The sequence below is a fragment of the Emys orbicularis genome, chromosome 19 (assembly GCF_028017835.1).
Source record: "Emys orbicularis isolate rEmyOrb1 chromosome 19, rEmyOrb1.hap1, whole genome shotgun sequence".
Classification (NCBI taxonomy): Eukaryota; Metazoa; Chordata; order Testudines; family Emydidae; genus Emys; species Emys orbicularis.
In genome coordinates, this window is record NC_088701.1 from 14,353,606 (window position 1) to 14,371,065 (window position 17,460).

Genomic DNA, 17,460 nt, shown 5'->3' on the forward strand with positions numbered 1-17,460 from the left:
CGGCTGGCTCAGCGTGTGGGGCGGGCAGCAGCCCTCCATCAGCCAGGCCGCTACACGGGGCGGGTACAGAGCTGCAGCCCGCGGATCTGCCCCGGCCCGCAGCCAGCTCCAGGACAGCTGGTATGGTGTGCGGGGGGGTGTGGGGCGGTGATCGGGGTCTGTGCAGGCGTGTGTGCGTGGGGCGGGGAGGGTTGACCTGTGCCTGTGCAAGGGTGTGGGGGGGGGGCGGTTGTTGGCTGCTTTCTGTGCAGGGCTCTGTGCGTGGGGCGGGGAGGGTTGACCTGTGCCTGTGCAAGGGTGTGTGTACGAGGGCGGGGGGAGGGGTTGGCTGCTTTCCGTGCAGGGCTCTGTGTGTGCGTGGGGCGGGGAGGGATGACCTGTGCAGGGGTGTGTGTGGGGTTGGCTGCTCTCCGTGCAGGGCTCTGTGTGTGTGCGTGGGGCGGGGAGGGGTGACCTGTGCAGGGGTGTGTGTGTGTGTGTGTGTGTGTGTAGGGGGGGGTTGGCTGCTCTCTGTGCAGGGCTCTTTGGAGTGCGTTTTTTTTTTTTTTTTAATGCAAGCATGCAGGAAGGATTACGCTTTCCCCCTCACTCTGAGGAGTAAATGATCTGGTGGTGACATTACTGCCTGCAGCCAGAAAGAGGGGGCATTTTCTTCCCTTTTGTGGAAATTGGCACCGGGCAAAGTGGTGGGGGGACTGAAAGGAGCAGAATGAAGCTCCCTGTCCTGCTCCCAGGAGGCAGCGGATGCGGTTCCCCCTGCGCCGGTTGCAGAGCGTGTTGTCTGGAGAGACAGGATTGGTTACAACTGCTTTTGTATTTATCACCTTTATTTTTTTTGCATTGTACTTAAAGAGATTGTGTCTCTGGGATTCCCTAGTCAGGTATCTGGTTTCTAGCTCCAATGCTGGTCTCTCTTTACTCAGATGGTTAGGGGCTGGGAGGGGAAGTAGCTGCTGTGGAAACCTCCTCCTGAGAAAACTGGAGGTGGGAGTTGGAAAAATCTAAAGGCAGCCCAAGCTTCTGAACTGAGTAGCATTGCAGCTTGAGTTGAGATCCTGGGAAGGGGGGTAGAGAGCTAGCAAAGGCTCTTATAAAATAGTCAGTGGGAGGCTTTCTAGCCCCCTTAGCCTGTTGAAGCTGTGATAACCGCAATACCTAGCTTTTCTACTGAGCCAAAACACTCCGCATCTCAAAGTGCTTGGTGCTTCCTGTCCCCATTTCCTCGCTGTAATGCTGCAGTATGTGTGCTGGGCTTCTTAGCTCTATGAGCCAGGTCCTTGTGCTGACCCTGTAAGGCAGGAGTTCATAGCATATCAGGTAGGGTTACCATATTTTGAGTGTCCAAAAAGAGGACACTCCACGGGGCCCCGGCCCCGCCCCCAGCCCCGCCCACGCCCCAACTCCACCCCTTCCCCAAAGTCCCCGCCCCAACTCCGCCCCCTCCCCTGCTTCCCGTGAACATTTGATTCGCGGGAAGCCTGAAGCAGGCAGCAGGTAAGCTGGGGGGGTGGGGGGAGGCGGTGCGGCCCAGTCTGGTCCCCTCCGGCGGCCGGCCCCGGCCCTGGCCCCAGCGTCTCCAGCCTGGCTCGGCTCGGGCCCTGGGGTGCCGGCCCCGGGCCAGCACCGCCGGCCCCCGGCCCAGCACCGCCGGCCCCCGGCCCGGCCCCAGCCCGCGGCCCAGCGCGGCCCCGGCCCAGTACTGCCAGCCCCCGGCCCGGCCCCAGCCCGCGGCCCAGCGCAGCCCCGGCCCAGCACCGCCGGCCCCCGGCCCAGCGCACCCCCGGCCGCCCAGCACCGCCGGCCCCCGGCCGCCCGGCACCCCCGGCAGCCCGGCAGCCCCGGCTGCCCGGCAGCCCCGGCCGCCCGGCACCCCCGGCTGCCTGGCACCGCCGGCCCCCGGCCCCGGCCCAGCGGCACCAGATTTTCCCGGACATGTTCGGCTTTTTGGGATTTCCCCCCGGACGGGGATTTGAGTCCCAAAAAGCCGGACATGTCCGGGAAAATCCGGACGTATGGTAACCCTAATATCAGGGTCATCTAGTCCAACCCCCTGCTCAAAGCAGGACCAACCCCAACTAAATCATCCCAGCCAGGGCTTTGTCAAGCCAGGCCTTAAAGATTCCACCACCTCCCTAGGTATCCCATTCCAGTAGTGCTTCACCACCCTCCTAGGAAATGGTTTTTTCCTAATATCCAACCTAAACCTCCCCCACTGCAACTTGAGACCATTGCTCCTTGTTCTGTCATCTGCCACCACTGAGAACAGTCTAGCTCTATTCTCTTTGGAATCCTCCCTTCAGGTAGTTGAAGGCTGCTATCAAATCCCCCTCACTCTTCTCTTCTGCAGATTAAATAAGCCCAGTTCCCTCAGCCTCTCCTCATAAATCATGTACCCCAGCCCACTAATCATTTTTGTTGCCCTCTGCTGGACTCTCTCCAATTTGTTCACATCCTTTGTGTAGGCGGGGGGGGGGGGGGGGGGGCAAAACAGGACGCAATACTCCAGACATGGCCTCACCAGTTCTCAACCTTTTCTTTCTGAGGCTCCCACAACATCCTATTAAAAACTCCACAGCCTGCTGTTTTTCTACATATAAAAGCCAGGACCAGCATTAGGGCTTAGCAAGCAGGCAACTGCCCAGGGCCCCATGCCACAGGGGGTCCCATGAAGCTAAGTTGCTCAGGCTTCAGCTTTAGCCCCTGTTGGTGAGGCTTGGAGCCCCTGGCTTCAGCCCCGTGCAGTGGAGCTTTGGCTTTCTGGGTGCCGGCAAGCCTAATGCTGCCCCTGCTTGGTGCCCCCCCTGAAACCTGCTGGTGGCCCCCCAAAGGGTCTGTTCCCCTGGTTGAGAACTACTGCTGTAAGGCACTGGGGACCTGATCTGCCTTGCCTGGCCCCTTGTGCCATTGCAGGCAGGCATTGAGGTGAAGTGGCTGTGAAATGCCACTAGCCCAGGATGGGCATTGACAGGCATAGCTATAAAGAATATTTGAAAAATAAACAGTACAGAAAATTTGAGGCATCAGTTATTGGTCATTGGGGGTAACATACAGAGTATAGGGGGGATGTTAGTGTTTTGGGGTTGGGCAGCACACATAATATATACAGACTGCAATGTCCCCAATGGGCGGGGGAGTAACCGGTGGGCGGGATCAGGATACAGCCGACAAGCGGTGAGGGTCTATCACCCATGCAGAAAGTAGAGACAGTCATGGGTATAAGTATAGTATAACACTAGACTAGTCCTGACAGTCAGCTTCCCAGTGTAGCCAAGCAACACTGCTCAAATGGAGCAAAGTTCTCTTGGTGCTTTGCATACATATTAGGGCTGAGCCCCACCCCGTGTCTCTGAAGAATACTCAGGAGTCCTTACCATGCAGAAAGCAGCACGTAGCACTCTGTAAACACTCTCCACTTGGAAACAGACTGGAGACTGAGGTGTGGCCTACACTTAAAACAGCAGCGAAGGTGCTGGAGGAGGTGGCTTTCCTGCAGTGACAGGAGGAGCCCTTCTCACAGCATAGGCTGTTTCTGAGCTATGAAGTTACGCCAGCATAATTACAGCACTGTGGCTACGCTACTATAGACCAGTGCTTCTCAACCTATTGTGAGCTGCATATGCAGCCCACAATGTGTTATTTGGGCCACGTCCAATACTACCTGTATGGCCCTGAGGATGACATATGGGCTGCAGCTCTCTGTGCTGATTGGGCTGCAGGTTGAGAGAGACTGCTATAGACCTTGTAGTGAAGACAAACCCTCACGCTTCAACAGCTGTCTGGATCCCCAGCCGGGTGCCAGCTGAAGTGTCAATCTCTCTTGGTGATAACAATGCTCCCAGCCTTGCCCGCCTGCCGGTGTGTCTGGGACGGCTCTTTGCCAGCTCCTGCACCGTCCCCATGGCGGGTGGGCAACGCTACCAAGGCCTGTGGCTCTTGCCTTGAATCTATGGAGCCTGGTGTCTAGCTAACACCCCAGCTCCTGGAGATGTGACACTGGGAGGATGCTGCTGGTCTTCAGTTACCTAAGGCCTAGCCTTGCTGTAAGGGGGCAGCTGGCCCCTCACTGGGGTTCCTGGGTTGGCCACTCCCAGTACCCAAGGGAAGGGCCAATGAGAAATCAAGATCCTGAGACTGACAGTCCTCAAGACCAATCGGGAGAGGCCAATGCTCTAGGTCAGCCTGATTAACAGGGCAGGTGGGCCAATGAGGGAGTCAAGCTTGGGGTCCTGTCCTCTGTGTGAGCTGGAGCTGCCTGAGCCAGCGCAGGGCGGAGCTAAGGGGAGAGCAGTGGGCGGAGCTGGGCCAGAGGCAAGGCAGGGGGAGCTGCAGATGCCGGCTGTGCCATCAGTAACACCAGAGCTGGGTGCGATGAGCGGCTGGGGAGAGCGAGGGGGCAGCAGGCCCAGCGCAGGGAAACACCCCCCCCCAGGCGCGAAGCCTCGCAGGCCGGACTTGGAGGTGGGTCGTGACCAGTAGTGAGCTGGAGCTGGTTTGCGCGACCCGGTTGTTAACTTTAGAAGCCGGTTTAGAACCGGTTGGTAAAGGGGTGGGTAAACTCGGGCCCACGGGACCGTCCTGTCCATCCCGCCTGAGCTCCCGGCTGGGGAGGCTCCCCCACCCTCGCAGAGCCTGGCGCCAGCACTCTGGACTGCTCCTGGGCAGCTCCTGCCGCATGGTAAGGGGGTAGGGCTGCGAGCTCCAGCGAGCCGCGCAGCATCCCTACACGCTGCCCTGAGCAGCATGGTAAGGGGGCTGGGCCGGGGCCAGGAGGAGGGGTTGGATAAGGGCATGGAGGGGGCGGAGGTTCTGGGGATGGTGGTCAGGGGATGGGGAACAGGGGGGTTCGGTAGGCGTGGGAGTTCTGGGGGTCTGTCGGGGGTGGTGGTGGATGGGGTCAGGGCAGTCATGGGACAGGGAGCGGGGCAAGTTGGGTAGGGGGTGGGGCCCTGGGGGGCGGGTAGGGTGGGGTTTCATGGACTTGTACTCTCCGGGTGGCACTTAATAACCGGTTCCCTACCGGGTCTTTGGCAGCACTTCGGCGGCGGGTCCTTCACTCGCTCCGGGTTTTCAAAGTGCTGCCAAAGACCCGGTAGGGAACTGGTTATTAACATTCTGGCAGCTCATCACTGGTCATGACCCCAACGGGGGGCGATGCTGGGGAGCAAGGTCCTGCCCCCTAGAGCCTGAGGGTGCATGGCCACCGCCAGAGCAAGTGTCTACCCGCAGTGTCATTGCAGCGCAGCCAGGACCTGGCGAGGAGGCCTGGGATGGGCGAGGAACAGGCTGTGAACTTCCCTGAAGCCACAGAGATGGCTGGCTGTGGTGTCCCTGTGTCACAGGGTGGGGTCCTTGTGTCTTCGACTTTCCATTTCTGCATTATTTTTCTTATTGTTCCTTGCTGTGTAATAAATCCTATTCAGTTTGAACCAGGGAAGTGGCTGGTGTGGAGAGAGCACCCCGGAGGGGGGGCACCCTGGCCTAAAAGACCATGACAAGACTAGGGGTGAAGCCTCCCAGGGAGCTTGGGCCCAGCTCTGTCAGGGTTACGAGGACTCTGTTGCATGGGAGAGCAGAAAGGGAGGCCTTCAGGTCAGGCGGGCATCTGGGTAAAGGGAGTGGGAGCGAGGACTCAGATCCATTTGCTGTCTGATTCCACTGGGGTAGTGCAGCAGCCAGGAAAGTTCCCCACATTTCCCTGCTTGCATTGTGGTTGCAGATAAAATCTGAAAACATGATCCTTCAAGTCTCTGATCCTATCATTTATTACTCTTTAAAATCTCAAGGTCTCTGAGTGCTTGGAGGAGGCCGTTACCAGGTGTGATCTCACTGAACTTACCCTCAAGGCCCTGATCCCATCCACATTAAAGTCTATCTTAAAGACCCAATTTTCCTCAAGTGTGTGTGTGTGTGTGTGTGTGTGTCCGTCCTTCCCTCTATCACCTGAGACTGTCCTAGTGTCAGGAAAGTTCCCACTGCACACTGGGTGCTACTTTAACCCTGATAACACCCTCCCCCCCATTTCTTGCCTGTTTCTAACTGCAGGACTAACAGTTCCCTGCTTCCATGTGCTGCCAACTGAAACGCTAAGAGCTTACTGGCCAAGCCACAGCCATGCCATGCCTGAGGTCATCACTTGTACCCTCTGGCCAAATTTCTAACACTGGGAACAGAAACAGCCCAAGCGCCACATAAACAGTGCTGGGGCTCCCCTTTGCTCTCTGCTGGGATCAGCTGTGTGTGGAAGGGGAGAACTGGGCCTTCAATATGGGGGTGCTAGCTGCTGAAGGCATCACCCCTAGCAGTCTACCCCTCCTCCTGGCCTCACTATCTGTGTATCGTGTGCCTTCTGTTGTGCAGGTGTGATGGATCCTGAGCGGCTCATCCCATGCCCCTATGACAAAAACCACCAGATCCGAGCCTCCAGGTTCCCCTACCACTTGGTCAAATGCGGAGAGGTAAGAAGAGCAAGCTACGCAGTGGGACAGAGTCTGAGGTGCCCAGAGAGGAGATGGCCACCTGTCTCTGTTCCCTGCAAACTATTTTCCTCTGCCTCCAGTGCAAACACAAAATGGGAAATGACTGCCTAGGAAGGAGTACTGCAGAAAAGGATCTGGGGGTTATAGTAGATCACAGACTAAATATGAGTCACAATGTTGGGGTTTTTTTGCAATAGTATTACATTATTCTGGGATGTAATGGCAGGAGTGTTGTAAGCAAGACAAAAGAAGTAATTCTTCACCTGTACTCAACACTAATAAGGCCCGAGCTGGAGTATTGTCCCGTTCTAGGCCTTGCACTCCAGGAAAGATGTAGACAAATGGGATACAGTCCAGAGGAGAACAACAAAAGTGACTAAAGGTCTAAAAAATATAACCTACAAGGAATGATTGAAAAAACTGGGTTTGTTTAGTCTGGAGGAAGGCGGGGGGGGGGGGGGGAGCGGCGGCAATAGGTCTTGAAGTAGGTAATAGTTGCTATAAAGAGCAGAGTGATAAATTGTTCTCCTTATCCACTGACAACAGAACAAGAAATAATAGGTTTATATTGCAGCAAGGGAGATTTAGGGATTATCTAGGGAGACTTTTAAGATCTAGCCCATCCCAGGTGTTTATAACACTTGGTCCTGACTCTGTGCAGGGGATGGACTAGATCTACATTTATGTGAAACTCACACTTGGGGCTTATTTTCACTACCCATTTAACTCGGGTGTTGCCCCTACCCTGGCTCCTGTCCATCCACACAAACCCTCTGGCCCATGTGTGGTGGTGCTTGGCCCATGCTGGAGTAGGCGAGAGTCTGATTGCTTCTCTTGGTAATCTGCCTAATCTGCACTGAAGATCCAGACTTAACCTGATAGTCCTCTAATGCTGTCCCACAATTCACTGGGGGGAACATAGAGCAGCCCAGCTGAGAGCCAGCAGCTACACCTCCTCCCCCTCCTCTGTGCCCCCTCCCCCCTGAAGTCTGAGAGCCTTGCATAAGTGAGTGTGGCCCCAGCAACTTGGGCAGGGCTCTGGTCTGGCTGTTCACCTGAGCTAGGCCAGCCCAAATGCTGATCACCTGAGTTACGTCTTCACTGCAGAGTTAACCCTTGGAGATACCCAGGCTTCAAAAGCTCCTGAACTTCAGGGCAGCTTGAATCCAAGTCTGCCCTGTGTCACTGAGGGGCCCTGGTGCCTTAGTGAGGTTACACTAATGTCCCTTTAGAATACTCTGGCTGCACAAAAGGACCTGAAGTGTGTGGAAATGGTCTCCTGGGACAACAGCCTGCAGAGGGGCCTCCCTGGGTTGGATGCAGGCTCCAAGCTAGCCCAGTGCCATGCCCCGACGTAGGGGACAGGTTGTGGCTGCATTGGGTGTAGCTAGAGTATCTGTGCTATAGCTATGCTCTGCTGCCCAAGGGCCGTGAGAAGTAGAGCCACATAAGTCAGAGCAGCCCAAAGGTTGCTCTAATTTGCAGCAACAAGGGCAGGAGTGGCTCAGCCCAAGTCTAGGAAGAGCTAAGGTAGCCTGAAGACAGTCCCCCTGTTCTGCTCCCCACCTCCTCCTGGGCTGGAGCAACCAAGAATCAAACCCAAGAAATTCAGCACTGCTGCAGATGCACCAGGTTTCCTGCACATACAGGTATGTCTACGCAGCAGCTAGGGGAGAGTCTCACGGCCCAGGTAGATGGGCTTACAGTAGTGGGGCTTGAGCTAATACAGTTAAAAATAGCAATGTGGATGGTGTGGCTTGGGCTCTTAAGCCCACTTCACTCTGGAGGTTTGAGAGCCCAAGCACCAGTCCATGCTATCGTGTCCACACTACTATTTTTAGTGTGCTACTTCGAGCACCACTAGCTCAAGTCTCTGTCCAGTCTGGAGGCTTGCTCCCAGCTGCAGCGTGTGGACCTACTGAGGGGTGCTCTCTCATTAAGCACTCGACAAGTCAATGATTTGTTTCCAGCTCGCCAGCCTTCTGGCTCTGATGCATCCCTAGAGATCCTCTCAGCTGCCTCCCCCTACAAGCAGCTGTGGAAGCAGTGAGCAGAACCCATGACGGTACCTCCCTGCTGTCTCTGCATAGTTGCATCTTGTGGCTTCTCTTCCAGAATAACAAGAAAAGAGCCAAAGAGCTGGCCACGTGCCCCTACAATGCTCGCCACAGAGTCCCAAAGCGAGAGCTCCAGCTGCACATCTCCACCTGCACAGACAACAGGGCGCCAGAGCTGTTCAGTGGTAAGCTTGGGGGAGTGGGGGGAGCTGGCGGTAGCACACCTGCTTTAATACATGCCTGCTCCTGCTGACTGACTTGACCTGTCCCAGCCTAGGGAGACTGCAAGGGAGTCTGTTCTAGGGCATTTTGCTCTGGACACCAACGCAAGCCCCGAGCAATCTGTAGTTCATGTGTGCATCCCCTGCACTCATCACAACTACTGTAGGTGCACTTGGTCTGAGCAAGGCTGAGTGCTGTCGCCCAGCACATCCCTCTGTACCAGCAGCAGCAGGTGCTGGCTTAGCTGCACTGGTATAAATTGTGAACATGCAGAGTTTGCTCTAGTGGCTGACATCCCAGCATAGAACAGGCTGGGCTTGTGCTGCTCTTCCTTCATTGACAGATTCTGCAGGAGCTGGCTAGAAATCCCTTTCCTTCCCCAGTGCCCATAGCCTGCAGGAGATGAACAGCTGGCTCAGGAAGTAGCCTCATGGCTAGCTGGGGGGTGTGCTCACTGCCTGGCACAGCAGGGGGCAGGTCACCTGGCATCACTGAAGAGTCCTGGTCTCTACCGTCTGCTCATTTGGGGCGGGAGCTCTCCTAACATCTCCTGGGGGAGGGGGGCTGGCCTGCAAACCTGCATCCAGAGAGCGGAGCACTAGGGGCCAGCATTTCTGAAGTGCCCAACACCAGGCTTAGGGTGTTGGGCCCTGCTGAATGGCTAACTAGGTGCTGAGGAGAGCCAGTGGGGAACTTCAGTGTTTTCTGACAAAAATGCTTCTTTGATCTCCATGAACACCTCATGGGAAAGGGTTCTTTGGGCTTTGACACACACTGCAACTTGGAAAATCTTACTCCCATTCTTTGACTCTTGAAATAAGAAAATCCAGTTTTCTGGTTCAAAATGACAGTTTGAAACTAATCTTAGTTAATCAAAATAGTCAAAAACAAAACACTTTCAGTTGAACCAAATTGGGGGAGGGGGGGCTAGCTGATAAACTTGGTGGGTTTTTTTGTTTTTGTGTGGTGGCTTTTACTTTTTGTCCTGCTTTCGGACAGGAAACTCGCATTTCCTTGGTTTTCCTGTCTCAGCTGTGATGAGAACCTGGCCCCACAGCTGTAATGAGAACTCTGGAGATCAGTGTGTGTACTGAGCCCTGTAGGGCTGATGGCATCAGCTCTGCGTGAGCCCTGTTTATAGCAGTGGAACCATATTGGCCCCATTGTGTAATGTCAGGGTGATTGTGGAGAGTTCTCTGGTCTTCCCAGCTAGGGTTGTAGGAGCCAACACTTCTCAGCTTGTCAAGGTGTTTGGCTTTTAAAGGCTTCTCCATTCTGTGCATGGCAGGAACTTGAGGGTGGATGAGCTTGTGCTCTGGGGAACAAAGGCTGTCCAGCTGGCTAGAGTGAGCTGGGGCCAGCGCAGGAGAGCAGAGACCCTGGACACACTTGAGTCTGACCTGAGCCTGGCTCTGAGGAGAGTTCAGAGAATCTTCCCCAACTAAGGAGCATCTCCAGTTAAATGTGGCCTTTGACCCCCTGTAATGCTGGTCCTCTGGCTAACAGAACTGAGCCATGATCCACTTAGAGAACCATGTTTCACTCCTAGACCAGCTACCCTGCTTCTCCTCTTCCTTCCAAGTCCTGTAACGTGTCTCCTCTGCTTGCAGGGACATCAATGACTTTCAGTCCCAAGAAGGAACTGAAAGAGACCCCAAGATCCTGGCAGTGTCCCCCCTGCCAAGAGGACTGGGAGGCAGGTTAGTGTTGGTGAAGAAGCTGTTGTCTCTGATGTCATTGGCATGTGGTACCTATGCCTCACAGGACTTGGCTGAGGCTATGGTTACACTACAAGTGCTATAGTGTAGGTACTTACTGCAATAGTGGAAGGAGTTTTTCAGTCACTGAAGTTTAATCCACCCCCTCAAGGAGACAGCTAGATCAGTGCAAGAATTCTTCCATTGACCCACTGGTGTCTATACCAGGGCTTAGGTTGGCTTAGCTACATCTCTCTCGGGGGGGGGGGGGGATTTTTTCACACTCCGATGCGACCTAGGTGTAGACCAGGCCTTAGAGCATGAAACCACACACGATGCTCCTTTAGCTTTACCAGTCACTACTATACCTTGTCTGCACATGGAAGCTGACTGATGTTCAGTGACAATTCCCTGAGTATTTCAGAATCAGTGACTTCAATTCCAGAGTAATTTGTTTGCTTTCCAGGAACCGGAAGCCGACCACCACCTGCTCCCTCCAGGCTTGTGCCGGCATTCCAGCTGCAAGCCTGGGAGGGAGGGAGGAGGAATGCCGCTCAGCTGAGGAGCGGGGGGGAGGGAGGGACTCGGTTCCTTACCTGGCCTGCGGCGGCCGGCGACACGTGCTGGCGCGGGGCGGGGACGCTACCCCCCTACAGGGGCGAGGAGCCGGCCGGGGTCCCCCCCAAGCCCATAAACTTTACGTGCCCACTCGCGCGGCCCTGAGCCGCTCTCCCCCGCCGCTGCCAGGGTCCGGAGCCCCGCGCCTCTAGCTCCAGCGGATCCTTCCCCGCGGGGCGGTGGGACGTGCCGGGGCCCTGAGGGGGGGGCGGGGTCGCAGCGCGGCCAGGGCCTGGTAATTCCCCCGGCACCTGCAAAACGGCTTTTTTTTTCTTTTACTCCCCCCCCCCCCCCCCCCCCGCGTCCCAATATTTCCTGTCCGTGATCTGGTCACCCTAAGCACCTGCCAACCTCTGCACTTTACAGGACCAAGTGCACTGTAGTGCAAATTGCAGCCTTAACTCCAGACATGTTTGATTTTTCTTACTCCAGCAGAGATTGCCTTTGAGTATGAAGGTAAATGCAAAAGGATTTACTTCAGAATGCCGTGCTTCTGCTGACCCTTAGCATGTCACTACTATACCACTAGCTAATTTGGTAGCTTCAAGGGTTTTTATAGTAATGTGTTTATTTCCAGCTCACTGTTCTGCATAAGTTACTCGTTGATATATACTGGCCGCTTTGCACTACTGACTGCACTTTCCTCATTTTTAATTTAATATTCCACTCACCAAAAGTCCAAAGTGAATTTGGTTGGGTGTACACGATGAGTGCCAACTTAGCAATTTTACATTTTTGTCTCGGCTATTAAAAGTTGATGGCTTAACCCCATTAGAGGAAACGTCCAGTACCTAGTATGTTTCCACACTTGTTAATTGTGTTGTTGATGTTCTTAGATCTTTTTATTCCTTCTCTTCCAGTTGATGCTTTGGATCCAGAGAAGTTAATACAATGTCCATATGATAAATCTCATCAAATCAGGGCCTGTCGGTTTCCCTATCATCTTATAAAGTGCAGGAAGGTAGGACAGGATGTTAAGGTCTCTAATGCACTTGGGAAATCATATTTTTGTACATGCTAATGCATGGTGAGCTCAGTATGCTGTGTTGCCTTTTGCTAGAAGGATGCATTCACTTGCTATTAGGCTGGAAGAAGCCGTCTTTATATCTCTGTCATCCATTTACCACTTAATATGAACTGGATGCTTTTATTTAGTAATGCACTTCAGATCAGTGCATTTACCCCGAAGAAAGGTGATACAGGTTCTTCAGAATACCTAGGTCAGTGACGGGATCCTATTCTCTTCCAACTGTTCACTCATGGGACAGGGTATTTACTTCCCACTTCAGGCCATGGAGCAAATGCAGCCAGCGTTGTATGGATGCCTTCTGGCTGACCAAAGCCGAAATGATCTGATGTTGCAGCTAATTCTTGACTTTGCAATTAGAGCAGTGCAGCTGCTAAGACATCTATTTTTATATTGCTAATAACTCTATTCAGTGTACGTCTGTCTGAAACTTTCTCTCTTCTCAATCTTCTATCCTGGGCTAGAATGCTATATATTTACCAGGAGAAGCTGCTCCTTTCTTTTGTCCTCTCAGGCAGTATCCTCCAGTGCTAGTGTATATTAGTTGTACTGGTATAACTGCATCCACATGTTAAGATGATGTACCGGTATAACTGTATTGGTTAGGAATCACATCCCTAGCCAACATAGCTATAGTAATATAAAAGCCATGCAGAGCAGGCCTGAGCAGTGTGTGTTCTTCTTCTCTGTCGTCTTGCTCTTTTCTAAGGGTAAAGTTTCTTCTTTCAGGGGGGATAGTAGTGCTCTTCTTTACCTCTACTGGCAAAGTGCTCCCAATATAGATGTGGCCTCAGCTGGAACTTCGAGTAACTTCCCTCCTGTTTCAGGAGGGTTACATTAACGGCAAAGACTTAAGCTCTAGCGCAGGCAGGAACTTGTTCTCTAGTCTGTCGCTCACTTAATTTAAACATAAAGTGGCTGAATTATTTAGGGTTTCAAGGCACTTACTCCCCGTGTAGCTTTTTAGGGCAATTTCATCTGTGCATCGAACCATGCCAGTGATGACACTGCAACAGTTTCACTGTGTTTGTTCTGGGGCTGATCTTCAATCAGATAAATTCAGGGTGTTGTTTAAATGTAAAAATGAACAAACATAGCCTGTATCTTAAAGGATGCATATGCTTTGCTGTTTCTACACTGCATTTGTGCTCAGGACCTGAGCTGAGTTTTGGCTTTCCTTGTTTACATTTTTTCAACCTATTTCAGGATGCAGATTGCACAAACCCTTCACTAGTGACTAGAAAACACAAGGGTTAGGATGAATTCAGTGAGATAGCACGTACTTTTTCTGTTTCTCTAGAACCACCCTGATATTGCAAAGCAGCTAGCCACATGCCCCTTTAATGCCCGCCATCTGGTTCCCAGAGATGAGATCAGCCATCATATATCAAGCTGTGATGACAAAAGCTGCATTGAGCAAGACATTGGTGAGAAAATATTAGATTCCTTTGGCTCTGTAAAGTCACTTCTGGAACTCTTGGGCTAACAGTGTTCTAACTTAATTTTGGCTGTTAAAGATTGTTTTGATACTCTATTATTCCATAAGCAACCCTTTACCTGTAGTGCTATGTGATACAGAAACAGCAGGAGCCCTTGGAGACTTGAGTTTCATTCATTCTGTGTCCATGCAAATTCTCCTAAGCATCTGAGAGGCAACTGGCTTGCATTACTTGTGTTATCTGCCAGAGATTTTAGCATTAAAATGGGAACTGTACATTGTGCCATAAACTGTGTGTGTTGAAATGAGATCTAGTTAGTAATCTGGACCGCTTAGAGCGGAAAGATAGTGGCCATGAGAGAGGTGGGTCTCCAATGCAGATCTGACCTGATAGTGACCAAAAATCTGTATAGCCTGTCTAGTGGCATGTGTGAAATAAATTGGTCTCAGTCCAGTTCTTAATGGACAAGTGTCTAGATCATAACAATCCTCACTTCTGTTACATCCTACTTGACTATCTTAGCAGAAAAGCCATGACTGGGCCAGGGAGGCTGAATAACTTTCCCAATTGAAGGTGGGTTCCTCCAGTTCAGAGTGGGGCAAGTTGGGGAGGGAATTATGGGGAAGCTTTCCTACCACTGCCCATGCTGTCGGCTCTGACGAGGAGTTGACTATCCAGGTCTGTCACCCCAGCACCTAAATCACTTGGTTATGTGGGTCGTGTTCCAATTTCTCTCCCCACTGATGTCTATGTGGCTATCACAAAACTGGAAAACGTACCTGTTCTCTGGCAAAAGTAGAGTTGTACTGAAGCTAGCAATGATGTGCATGTTAATGTAGATGGGGCTTAGAGCATGATAGTAGTGAAAAAACCCTGAGCAGATTTTTGTGACATGACAATAGAAACACACCTGAACCCTCTCCCAATGCGTATGTTGAAGCAGCTGCACCATTGCTGAAAAATGTGTGCAGAATTGTTTAGCTTTAGAAAAGGCTTAAAACAGGGATTGGCAAATGGGGGACTGCAACCACCCTGCCAGATCATTTGATTTGGCCTGCCAAACATTCTGTGTTGTAGCAAACCTTTCAGAGTTAGGCAATATAGAGCCTCTTAAGGTATGGGCCACCAAAGGGTTCTCGTGGATTTTCTGTCCCTTTGCTACCTTCAAGGTGCCCATCCCTGGCCTAAAGAGTTTTGCTCCTAAGACTAGGGGAGTACTGATCAGCTTCCAGTGTGTGCTGCTCCTCTCCAAAGCCTAGAGCTATTCTGCAGCTAGGTCAAAACATGATTAATGTCCCTAAAATAGGATTGTATTTTATCCAAAAAGATTTTCTCACTAAGAATCTTCTTTGCTTTAAGTGAGTCAGTCGAATAACTGCTACAGAGAGAAAATGAACACTGTCAGCATGTGGCAGCCGCCCCCATGTGACGAAGACTGGGATAAAGGTGAGGAAGCAGGTTGACATAGGGTGGCTGTCAGCCCCTGCTATTCCCTTCTTCTTGCCCCCAAAGAAGTGACATGGACTAAGAGAGAGGTCCCAGAGATCCTTCTGCACAGATCATGTGTTGGGACACCCAATTATACTGTCCCTGAACAAATTAAGTTCTCCTGCTTCACAGGCTCTACCACATGCCTGCTATTCTCTACAAAACATCTGTTGTTTTCCATGTAGTCTGTCGCACCATCTGTGCTTTGATGAAAGTGGAAATTGATGATAACCTTTACACTTTATATTTCTCAATGAAATGTTTGCTTTGCTGTCACTTACGCCAAGCCTTGGCTCAATTCTCATTCCGTTTTGTAAACCTAGCAGCGTCTCTGCCATATTTCTCATTTTATGTTGCTATGACGCTTGCAGAAGTTACTCAGTACTGAGCCACAGTGATGTCTGTTTCCTTTGGCAGAGATCCAGGAGCAATCAAATTCTACGTTCGTTTGGGGCACGTTCAATAGTGGCATAAACAACAGGTAACCAAAGGTGTATTTCTTGTGACCGTGCTTTCCATAGAAGATGTGCTTTCAAACTACTTTTAATTCATGCTGCTGTGTTGATGGGCAGATGCAATTTACTTTATGAATCCTATTTTTGGGGTGATGGTGGGGGAGTTCCCACCGGCATGAATCAACATTCCTATGCCTCTGGGTCAGTGTTTCCTGTCTCCTTTTAGTTGCAGATCCATATGAGAGTACAAGAACATACTATTGCTACCAGATAATGGTTACTCCTCTAGTTCTACTGTAGTACTATTAGTGCTGATGGTCCTGGATTCAATCCCCACTGGTTATATATCTGTTGGGGGGTTAAACACTAAACTGTTATGCTGGGCTTGATAGAAATGCGGACTGATGTCAGCCCTTAGGCAATTTAGGCTTAAACTTCTGACCGCTAATCTAATTTCTCATGAGCTGCTGCAAGTAACTTTTAACAGCCAGGAGATTTTGCAGGCAGTTAGAGCCCTGAGTCAGAAATAATTATTTTATTTGTGAAGTGTAATCACAATGCAAGTTTGGAAAATGAAGCATACTGTGTCTGGTCATTATCTCTGTCTCACCCCTGAACAACCAGATCATTGTACTATGCCTTACCTGTCTAATCAGAGGTCATCATGGTATGGCCTTGTACAGCCCGTAACAGTGACATAGAATCATAGGACTGAAAGGGACCTCGAGAGGTCATCTAGTCCAGTCCCCTGCACCCACGGTAGGACTAAGTATTATCTAGACAAGTGCTTTTCAAACTGTGGGTCATGACCCAGAACTGGGTCACGGAATGGAAGGCACTGGGTTGCGGCGGCTTTGGTCAGCTCTACTGACCGGGCCATTAAAAGTCCCGTCGGGGGTGCTGAGCAGCTAAAGCAGGCTAGTCCCTACCTGTTCCGACACTGCGCTGTGCCCTTGAAGCGGCCAGCAGCAGGTCCGGCTCCTAGGTTGGGGGTGGGGGAGAGCCATGGGGCTCCATGCGCTGCCCCTGCCCTGAGCACCGGCTCTGCATTCCCATTGGCCAATGGGAGCTGGTGGGCGGGGGGGGGCAGTGCCTGTGGGCGAGAGCCGCGCGGAGCTGCTTGCACGCCTCTGCCTAGGAGCCGGACCTGCTGCTGGCCGCTTCCCTTTTTCTTGTAACAACCTTTTTATCTACTTGAAAACTGTTATGTCCCTTCTCAGGGTATGTCTACACTACGAAATTAGGTCAAATTTATAGAAGTTGATTTTTTTAGGAAGCGATTTTATACACTCAATTGTGTGTGTCCCCACTAAGCGCATTAAGTCGGTGGAGTATGTCCACAGTACCGTGGCTAGCGTGGACTTTCGGAGTGTTGCACTGTGGGTAGCTATCCCACAGTTCCTGCAGTCTCTGCCGCCCATTGGAATTCTGGGGCAAAAACATTGTCGTGGGTGGTTTTGGGTACATGTCGTTAGCTGCCCCTCCCTCCGTGAAAGCAATGGCAGACAATCGTTTCGCGCCTTTTTTCTGCGCAGCCGCCATACCACGGCAAGCGTGCAGCCCGCTCAGCTCAGCTCACCGACACCGCCGCTGTTGTGTACTGGGTGCTGCTGGCAGCAGACGGTGCAGTAGGACTGCTAACCATCGTCATCCACCGCTTCCGCTGCATCTCTGCTCTGCTGCTATTGTGTCAATAGCGAATTTCTCCATGTTGTCTGTCATGGGCTCCGGGTACTCTTCCGCTGCAACTCTGCTCTCCTGCTCTCATGAATCCACCTCACAGGTCCTCTCGTTGTTCTCTATAAATATCTATTCTCGTGGCATCCATCGTCAGCCACCGCTTCCGTTGCAACTCTGCTCTCCTGCAGACGCCATACCACGGCAAGCCCGGAGCCCGCTCAGATCACCGCAGCAGTTATGAGCATTGTAAACACCTCACGCATTATCCTGCAGTACGTGCAGAACCAGAACCTGCAAAAGC

General features: G+C 52.1%; 1 protein-coding gene and 1 pseudogene across 1 annotated transcript in view; one reads left to right on the forward strand and one right to left on the reverse strand.

Annotated features, from left to right (window-relative positions):
- LOC135891996 (patatin-like phospholipase domain-containing protein 6) overlaps positions 1 to 17,460 on the reverse strand; it is a 536,125-nt pseudogene that overhangs the window by 406,022 nt on the left and 112,643 nt on the right.
- The window catches only part of LOC135891918 (gametocyte-specific factor 1-like), a 30,551-nt gene continuing 19,453 nt past the window's right edge, over positions 6,363 to 17,460 (forward strand). Inside the window, exons 1-7 of the mRNA XM_065419603.1 lie at positions 6,363 to 6,455; positions 8,592 to 8,718; positions 10,366 to 10,455; positions 11,931 to 12,031; positions 13,398 to 13,524; positions 14,896 to 14,982; positions 15,442 to 15,505. Of these exons, the coding sequence (XP_065275675.1) occupies positions 6,363 to 6,455; positions 8,592 to 8,718; positions 10,366 to 10,455; positions 11,931 to 12,031; positions 13,398 to 13,524; positions 14,896 to 14,982; positions 15,442 to 15,505 (689 nt within the window). The remainder of the gene's footprint in view (positions 6,456 to 8,591; positions 8,719 to 10,365; positions 10,456 to 11,930; positions 12,032 to 13,397; positions 13,525 to 14,895; positions 14,983 to 15,441; positions 15,506 to 17,460) is intronic.